This window comes from Bison bison, unplaced genomic scaffold, assembly GCF_000754665.1.
Source record: "Bison bison bison isolate TAMUID 2011002044 unplaced genomic scaffold, Bison_UMD1.0 scf7180017864471, whole genome shotgun sequence".
Taxonomy (NCBI): domain Eukaryota; kingdom Metazoa; phylum Chordata; class Mammalia; order Artiodactyla; family Bovidae; genus Bison; species Bison bison.
The window spans coordinates 40450036-40459943 of record NW_011495032.1 but is presented as its reverse complement, the minus strand read 5'-3'; the positions used below and the strand labels follow the sequence as shown (position 1 = coordinate 40459943).

The 9908-nt window shown below is 43.4% G+C and overlaps 1 protein-coding gene across 2 annotated transcripts in view; it reads right to left on the bottom strand.

Annotated features, from left to right (window-relative positions):
• Window positions 1–6078: 6078 nt before the first annotated feature.
• CXCR2 (chemokine (C-X-C motif) receptor 2) overlaps window positions 6079–9908 on the bottom strand; it is a 16669-nt gene continuing 12839 nt past the window's right edge. For both annotated transcript variants that reach the window (XM_010861170.1, XM_010861169.1), the window contains one exon: window positions 6079–8767. In XM_010861170.1, the coding sequence (XP_010859472.1) occupies window positions 7679–8767 (1089 nt within the window). In that variant the 3' untranslated portion in view covers window positions 6079–7678. The remainder of the gene's footprint in view (window positions 8768–9908) is intronic.

Genomic DNA, 9908 nt, shown 5'->3' with positions numbered 1-9908 from the left:
TGTATTGGTGTTTTTCTTTCTGGCTTACTTCACTCTGTATAATAGGCTCCAGTTTCATCCACCTCATTAGAACTGATTCAAATGTATTCTTTTTAATGGCTGAGTAATACTCCATTGTGTATATGTACCACAGCTTTCTTATCCATTCATCTGCTGATGGACATCTAGGTTGCTTCCATGTCCTGGCTATTATAAACAGTGCTGCGATGAACATTGGGGTACGCGTGTCTCTTTCCCTTCTGGTTTCCTCAGTGTGTATGCCCAGCAGTGGGATTGCTGGGTCATAAGGCAGTTCTATTTCCAGTTTTTTAATGTAAGAGGGTTCCCTTTTCTCCACACCCTCTCCAGCATTTATTGCTTGTAGACTTTTGGATCGCAGCCATTCTGACTGGCGTGAAATGGTACCTCATAGTGGTTTTGATTTGCATTTCTCTGATAATGAGTGATGTTGAGCATCTTTTCATGTGTTTGTTAGCCATCTGTATGTCTTCTTTGGAGAAATGTCTATTTAGTTCTTTGGCCCATTTTTTGATTGGGTCATTTATTTTTCTGGAGTTGAGCTGTAGGAGTTGCTTGTATATTTTTGAGATTAGTTGTTTGTCAGTTGCTTCATTTGCTATTATTTTCTCCCATTCTGAAGGCTGCCTTTTCACCTTGCTAATAGTTTCCTTTGTTGTGAAGAAGCTTTTAAGTTTAATTATGTCCCATTTGTTTATTTTTGCTTTTATTTCCAATATTCTGGGAGGTGGGTCATAGAGGATCCTGCTGTGATGTATGTCGGAGAGTGTTTTGCCTATGTTCTCCTCTAGGAGTTTTATAGTTTCTGGTCTTATGTTGAGATCTTTAATCCATTTTGAGTTTATTTTTGTTCCCCCACTTTTGTTAAAGCTCTTTGTATTGAATTCTCATGAGTTTGATGAAACTCTATCTCCTTGCCCAGTCCACTATGCCATCAGGTTCCTGCCAGGATGCTGATCCAGTCTGGGCTTGTCCATAAAGCTGCATTTTAAGCAAAGAGCCCATTTTAAACATGGAGATAGAAATTAAAAATACTGCTCCATTGGACTTTAATGCTCCTTGGTTCTTTTTTGGCCCCTTAGTGTTTAACTTATTTGAGATGATAACTTTATCTCAAATGAAAGCATCAACTTACGGTGATGTTTTCAAAAAGCAGCTTTATCAGGAAATCAAGTTAAAAAAAAAAAAAAAGACTAATACTGGTCAATGAGACACAGGCATATCCACAAAGCTCAGGTTCTTTGTCCGTAAGGAGGCCTATGTCTGTGCTAGCCCGTAGGTCTCATCCATAAATACAAGGCCTCAGCTCCTTCGTTTTTGCAAAAACTCTGATCCAACCAAAGAAATTAGAACAATGCAAAGCCATATGAATTAATCATGAATACGACTAAAGAGAATAAAGTTCTTTAACAAGAAGTCCTTTGAACAGCTTGGTGTATTTCCTCCCAGATATTTTTCTGAACACTTATAAAGCCATATAATTATAATGTTTTTACACAAATGGATAAACTGGTTACTGCACATGCTGTTCTACTTTCCTTTTTCATTCAATATGGTTTTTTGAAGATCTTTCCATGTCCATTCGTATACAACCAACACTTGGCATCACAGGGTATTGGTTCTAGGAACCCATTCCCCGCTCTTGGGTACCAAAATCCACAGTTGTTTCAGTTCTTATACGAAACTTAATTAAATAGCATTGTCTTTGCATATAATCTCTGCATATACTTCTGTACACTTTATTTTCTTTTCTTTTAGCACCCCGCCCCCTGGTCTGTACACTTTAAATTATCTCCAGACTCCTTGTAATAGCTAACACAATGTAAATGCTATGAAAATATTTGTTAATGCATGGCAAAGTCAGTTTTGGCTTTTTGGAACTTTCTGGAATATTTTTTTCAAGTGTTTTCAATCCATGGTTGTTTGAATCCACAGATGCAGGACCTGTGAATGTGGAGGGCTGACTGTAACTACCTCATTATTTTTTAAGGTTTTTAAAAATAGTTTTACTGAAGTATAATTTGTTTAATATAAAATTCAGCTGCTTTAAGTACACGATATAATTATTTTTAGTAAATTAGCAGAGTTATACAACTATACCACAATCCATACTTAGAATATTTCCACTGCCCCTAACAGAACCACAGTCCTGTTTGCAATCACGCCCTGCTCCCACTCCCAGCCCCAGGCAATCACTCATCTGCTTTCTTCCTCTGTAGATTTACCTTTTCCAGACATTTTATGTCAATGGATTCTACGATATGTGGTCTTCTGTTCTGGTTTCTACCACTTAACATCACGTTTGTAACCGTATGTTTAAACAACTGCCATCAATACAGTCCATGGTATGGATGGACCTTCACAGTTGAACTAGCCACTTCCCTACTGATGGACATTTGTCCACTTAAGCGGGTATTTCTATAGGGTGCACATCTGAAGTGTCATTCCTGGATCACAGGGTGTGTGCACTGAAGTAGGTTTGATCAAATTACCTTCTCTAAAGGTCGCACCTCTTTACTCTCCTAGAAGTAGTGGGTGATGATACTGTCTTCTGCTCTGCTGCATTTGGGCCCCAGAGCAATAGACACCTCTGCCCAACACCCTGTAGGGGCTCCTTGAAATTACTGGAGGTGTCCACTTGTGGTTTTGATAACTTTCTTCATAGCTTTTTCTTTTATTTTAATGATTGAAAGCATTTTTATTGTGAACAGCTTGCAGAAAAGTTATGTTTATAGGTTAAAGAATGAGAGTACAGTGAACTAGGTGTCCAAGATCAAGGTAAAGAAAATTTGATCAGGACCCTCAAATACCCCAGTGTGCTCCTTTCTGATGTACTAAAACTTGAAAAAGCATAATCCAAACCTTTGTGGTAACCATTTCTTTTTCTCTAGAGTTCTATTCATAGGTAACCTCTATTCATGCAAAAGATTTGAATGGAATCCACCTGCAATGTGAGAGACCTGGGTTTGATCTCTGGGGCTGGGAAGATCCCCTGGAGAAGGCAAGACTAGTATTCTTGCCTGGAGAATTCCATGGACAGAGGAGCCTAGTGGGCTGCAATCCATGGGGGTCACAAAGAGTCTGACATGATTGAGTGACTTTCACTTTTCACTTTTCTTTTAGTTCAGCTGTAACTATGTTCCCCCAGTTTCCTTCCTTGCATCATTCCAGGTTCGTGTTGGCCAGAGATGCATGTTTTATGCGCTGGAAAGTCAGCACTACTGTGACATTACTGGCGCTTATCTTCTGGCTGCTCTTGCTTTCGGGTTGGCAGTGGTCTGCAGCTCTGAGTGCTCCTGCGTGGAGTGTGCTGACCTTTGTCACGTTGCTGTTGTTGTTCAGTCACTAAGTTGTATCTGACTCTTTGTGACTCCATGACTGTAGCCTGCCAGATTCTTCTGTCTGTGGGGTTCTTCAGGCAAGAATACTGGAGTGGGTTGCCATTTCCTTCTCCAGGGTATCTTCCCAGACTAGGGATCCAACTTGTGTCTCCTGCATTGGCAGGTGAGTTCTTCACCACTGAGTCACCTGGGAAGAGACCTTTGTGATGCAGACACCAGCAGACATCCAGCAGGCGGGCCATCCACAGCCAGAGCTTGCCACTCATCTCTCAGTCTGCCCTTGCTCCTCGCCCCTTGATGTGCGTCTTTCCTCCTCACTTGCGTGTCCTGTCACTTTCACGTCCCAGCACCAGAAGCAAAGTCGACAGCTACTCTAGGCTCCTGAACCAGCTCCCAAGTGCTACAGTCAGATCCCTGTAACAAATCCCTTCTTCTTTTCAGAAATTTAGTTCTGCTTTTCTAAGTGAATCTTGTGTGACACAGGGTGTGCCTCAGTAGAAGGTTTAGTTTGGCTTGTCTTTGAACTTCATGTTGGTCTATGATTGCCTCTTAACTGTCCTGCTTGCCAGCACAGAATAGGGTAACCCCAGCTGAGCCTGCTTTCACACTGCGCCCCAAGCCTTGGGTGGCCCCTATCACAGGATGGAGATTCCAAAGCCCAGTGCCAACACGGATGAGTCCAGGCCCTGAAGATGTAGACTGGCCCTGTGGCGTGACCCGAGTGCTCTGAGAAGTTCATTGTATTTATTTCCTGTTCCTTTGTAAGAGGTTTTAAAATTTACCATTAGAAAAGCAAAATATCTGAAAAAAATGAAGTGAACTAGGAATTTTTATTCCAATTTCATTACTATTTAGCCATGAGATTTTGGTCAAGATGCTTTGCTTGGGCTTCAGTTTCCTCGTTTATGTACTGAAAGAGTCAGCCTCTCCATGGGGAGGGGCGTCTCTAGGTCTCCCCTGTCTTTGGTATTGTGTGATGGTGTGGTTTTCCACGTGTGCCTACACGTGATGTGTTTCAACGTGATGTGCAAACTGGAGGTACTTCTTTGTATCACCCAAGAGAGGCTGGTGGCTGTCCTGATGTCATGAATGAGGGGATCCCATCTTACAGAATCTGAAGAGGGATGGTGATGGAGGAAGACATCATAAATATTGGGTCAGAGGAAAAAGACAGATGGTGTTAGTGTAAGTAGAGGAACATATATCTCTGAAAGCAAGAGGGCCAGCTTAGACTGAGAAGGCAGATCTAGGCAGAAAGCTGCTGGGCCCTGACTCAAACCTGGAAACATCAGAGAGAAGAAAGAAATCAGCAGCCCTTGGATTTGCCCTGTGCTAGTGATGGCTTGGCAGGTTGATTATTTATGCCAAGACAGTCTTTACTTGTGTGTGAGAGTGTGAGTAAGAGTCAGGGCTAAGTATTAACAGTTCACATAAGTCCAACTCAGCCTCCACCTCATTGCTTCTGGGATTATTTTATCCTCTTGTTTTCCTTGGAGAACCATGTTTCCTCCAGCCCTGGTTCCAGAAGGAAAGAGCAGAGTTCCTGGAACCAGGGTGGCCTCCTCCCACCAATAGTCATCACAGAGAGCTGTCCACTTAGTCCGCCTTGTCCAGTTAGGACACCACTGGTTCCTCCGGTAACTAGGGGCTTTGGTAAAAACACATTCCCCTGCCTTTTCCTCTTGCTGAATCAGAAGCTGTTCTGAAGCTCAGCCAGAACAGCTAAGTCATGCTTGATCCTGAGTTCAGCCCAGTACCTGGCAGAGTGAGCTTGGAACGGAGGGGTTATTGTTGGTGAATTGAGCCCGCTTGCTGACTGCAAAAGGAAAAGCATGTTCCTGAGTTAGGAGTGGTGGTCACCTGTCCCTTGAGCACTTCAGTTCTGAGGTTTGTTTCTGCCTTGCTGGAGAGGTCTTGTGCTATAGCCAAGGCTACTCTCTCCTCGGTTTAATGGTCAGAGAGTTGTTAACATGAAAGTGATCAGAAGCTGGTAAAAGTGTGGTTTAGTTCCCCTTGCTCCCTTACTGTCTTAGCAGGCTGCTTGGACCCAGAGGCCCTCCCGTCCAAGCCCTTTCAGAGTCAAGCCCTGTGAACAGGGGCTGTGTCAGTGTGAGGCTCAGTCTGTTTTGATTGTTGCTTTACCCAAAGCTCTGGAACAATAGGCTCTTAATACGGTTGAAGAAATGAGATCAATTGTTTGTTTTGTCTGGGTGACATAGTCATTTTCCCGTTCTGCATGAGTGTGGCATTTTGTCAAACCTGAATGATGGGTGTGTGTGTGTGTGTTTTGGGTGGGAGAGAGAAGAGAGTGAAGGGGGACTCAAAGTGGGAGTCACTGGCTGACCTCAGGAGAGCCTTCTGACTTTTGGCTACACAATCCAGCTGATTTGGTGGACTTTCTAGGCAGTTCTAAGTCCTCCCACCCTTGACCCTCTTGACTACTGTTTCACCCAGGGAAACAAGACGCACAGGAAGATCCCAGGATATGTTTCCTTCTGTAATATGTGTTCAGCAGCAGGAGGCTTGGGCTGGGGAAGAAAGAGGAAATACCAGCCGCCATCTTGATTTTAGACCTTCTCTCTATGTACTCCATAAACAGCAAAAGGATTTATTTATCATAAAGACCCTCATTGAGGACCTCTGCTCACCCTTGCCAGACCTCTCTGTAGCACTTGGGGTGCTTTTTGTTGCAAGTAATGTAATACCCAACTAAACGTAATTTACACAAAATAGACATTTAATTATCTCACTTAAGAAGTTATAAGTAGGTGGTTCTAGTGGATCAACTTTGCCTTTTTAGAACGAGATTTTTTTGTTTGTTTTTGACTGTGGCAAAATACACTAACACAAAATTTACCATTTTACCATTTTTAAAAAGTACAGCTTAGTGGCATTAGGTACATTCATGTTGTTGTTCAATTATCACCATTGTCCATCTCCAGAACTTTTACATCATTCCAAACTGAATCCTGGACCCATTAAAGAATAATTCCCCACATCCCCCTTTTCCCTAGCTTCTGGTGTCTATGAATGTCACTATTTTTGGTACTTCATATAACGGGAAACATAATATTTGTGTCTGGCTTTGACACACAAAAGTTTTAAACTTCGATGCAGTCCAGTTAAACTATTTTTTCTTTGGTTAATTGTGCTTTTGGCATCATATCCAAGAAATCATTGCCAAATTCAATTACATGAAGCTTTCCTTCTATGGTTTCTTCAAAGAGTTTTATAGTTGTGGTTCTAAATTTAGGTCTTCGATCCATTTTGAGTCAATTTTTGTGTATGATATAAGGTAAAGGTCCATTTTCATTCTGTGCATGTGGATATCTAATTTTCCCAGCACAGTTTGTTGAAGGACTATCCTTTTCCCATTGGATAGTCTTGGTATCCTTGTTAAAATTCATTTGATTATTTATGGTGGGTTTACTTTGGGCTCTTTATTCTCAGGTTCTTTTTATTGTTTGACTCCATCAGCCTAAGTGTGTTGGGTATATTTTTTGCATCATTGTTACAAAGTGGCTGCCTCAACAGAACTTATCCTACAACCATATTCAAAGTCAAGAACCAAGGATATGTCACTCTCTCTCAAATCAGGAACACTTTCCAGGTGTCTTCTGGCCCCAGCAGACTTCCTCTTAGATAATGATGCACTAAAACCAGTTTGTACCAGACGGTGAAAGTTGATTATTACATTTTCTAGATTTTTTGAACTCATTGCTAAATGCCATCACCCTCGAAACTGGCTATGGTGGGAGTGTTTATATACACCATGGCACACAGCAAATGCTACAAATCAAGACATTTTTTCCCCCAGGAGAGTGGTTTACCAGCACACTATTGCTTTTAAGTATTACAAATCAGAACAAGATGATACGGCCACTCCTATCTTAAGGGAATCTTGGAAAGTGAGTGTCTGTCATTTTCAGCCTCTCTCAAGGGAAGGGGACTTTGCCGACAGACAAGGAAAGGGAGAGTTAGGGAAGTAACCAATGGTGTTTTACATTAATGGTTCCCAATAGTGGGAACTTTTTGTAATCATTGTAAAGAATATCTTCAAAGGATGTCTGCCAGAAGATAGAGCACTGTGGGCTCATTGGTAGGATGCACCAAGCTCTATCAGTTGACATGGTGATTATAGCAAGAGGTGGGCCCAGGACAGGCTGTCTAGTCCATGTGATGGGGGCCTATTAGGGACATGGCCTCAGCAACTTCCTGTAACTACAATGGGGAGCTGCCTTGACATGGGACTGTGAACGGCCAGAGGACATGGGGCTTGGGATGATGCTGAGGGGAAGCGAGGAGCCTGGTGTGGAGTCTCAGAGGGTGGTAGACGTGTTCCCTGAAGAAGAGCCAACAAAGGAAGGCCTGCCATCCTTGGCCAAGAACTCCTTGCTGATCAGGCCATGGATGGCCATGATCTTGAGGAGTCCGTGGCGAAACTTCTGGCCAATGAAGACGTAGATGAGGGGGTTGAGGCAGCTGTGCAGGAAGCCCAGGATCTCGGTGGCATCCAGGGCCCGGCCAATGTCATTGCGGCGCTGACAGGTCTCGGCAATCACATGGGCCCTCATGAGGGTGTCTGCGATCAGGACCAGGTTGTAGGGCAGCCAGCAGAGCAGGAAGACGAGCACGACAGCAAAGATGACCCGCATGGCCCGGTGCTTCTGCCCCATTTGGGCTGAAAACAGCGTGCGCAGGGTGAATCCGTAGCAGAACAGCATGACCAGCAGGGGCAGGAGGAAGCCAAAGGTCTGGGGCAGGACCCTCATCACCATTCGCCATTTCGTTGTATTGGCACCCATGTCCTCATAGCAGACTGCACTGGAATAGGGTGGGTGGATGGCCCTGCGGAAGATGAAGACGGGCAGGGCCAGGATCACGGACAGGGCCCAGATGCCTAAACATATGAACTTGACCCAGTGCCGCTTCTGGGTCAGCGTGCGTGTGGCATGGACAATGGCCAGGTAGCGGTCCATGCTGATGCAGGCCAGCAGTAGAATACCGCTGTAGAAGTTCACTTCCTTCAGGAGTGAGACCACCTTGCACAGGGGTGTGCCAAAGACCCAACCCTTTGCCTTGGAGGCGGCCCAGATAGGCAAGGTCATGGCAAAGAGCAGGTCAGCCATGGCCAGGTTCAGCAGGTAGACATCAGTGACAGAGCGACCAATCCGGCTGTATAAGATGACCAGCATTACCAGGGAGTTTCCCAGGAGGCTTAGCAAGAAGACCAGGGCATAGATGACGACTACAGCATGCTTATTGATATCCAGAATTTCTGGCCGACATGGGGCAGAGTCTGTTAGAATAGAGGGCAGGTCAGTGTTGTAACTGTAATTGCCAAAATCTTCATCGCTGTAATTTTCCCAGTTAAATCCTTCTATATTTGAAGTAAATTTTGTTTCAGCCTAAAGAAGAGAGATCAGGGTTACTGCATAGTAAAACCTCCCCAGATTCTAGCCCAACAACTTGTACATCTCAGATGGAATTCTTTGTGTTAGCTTGTATATTATATGGAGATAACTTTCACTTCAAGGAGTCACTAAAGTTCTAAGGTTTTGGAGACACATTTAGAAAAAATGATTTCACAAAAAGCATCTAGTTTCTTTCAATGTCAGAGAGGTTCTTATCACTTTCCATGACATTGCCCAAACCATTGTTGAAACTTCCCCTTATAATCCCTAGAGAACATACTGTCTTGGATCCTTGGTGGTGAGCATTTGACCGTTGAAGCTAATTTTAATGTCAGAAACAGGAGGTACCACTCATTTTTCAACCTAGGGAATTAAGCAGGGAATCTAACTGGGTTAGATCCCTAGAAAAAGATCAAAGCTTGACTATAAAGCTAAGAGATGAATTCTTTTGTCCAACTTTCTGAACGTTATTTTGGAAGGACTGCTCTGGTTGTTGGTGCAAATGTAAATTGGTATAGCCACGATGGAGAACAGTATGGAGGTTCCTTAAAAAGATTCTTTAAAAAACTGGAAATAGAACTGCCTTATGATCCAGCAATCCCACTGCTGGGCATACACACTGAGGAAACCAGAAGGGAAAGAGACACGTGTACCCCAATGTTCATCACAGCACTGTTTATAATAGCCAGGACATGGAAGCAACCTAGATGTCCATCAGCAGATGAATGGATAAGAAAGCTGTGGTACATATACACAATGGAGTATTACTCAGCCATTAAAAAGAATACATTTGAATCAGTTCTAATGAGGTGGATGAAACTGGAGCCTATTATACAGAGTGAAGTAAGCCAGAAAGAAAAACACCAATACAGTATACTAACACATATATATGGAATTTAGAAAGATGGTAACAATAACCCTGTGTACGAGACAGCAAAAGAGACACTGATGTATAGAACAGTCTTATGGACTCTGTTGCAGAGGGAGAGGGTGGGAAGATTTGGGAGAATGGCATTGAAACATGTATAATATCATGTATGAAACGAGTTGCCAGTCCAGGTTTGATGCACGATACTGGATGCTTGGGGCTGGTGCTGTGGGATGACCCAGAGGGATGGTATGGGGAGGGAGGAGG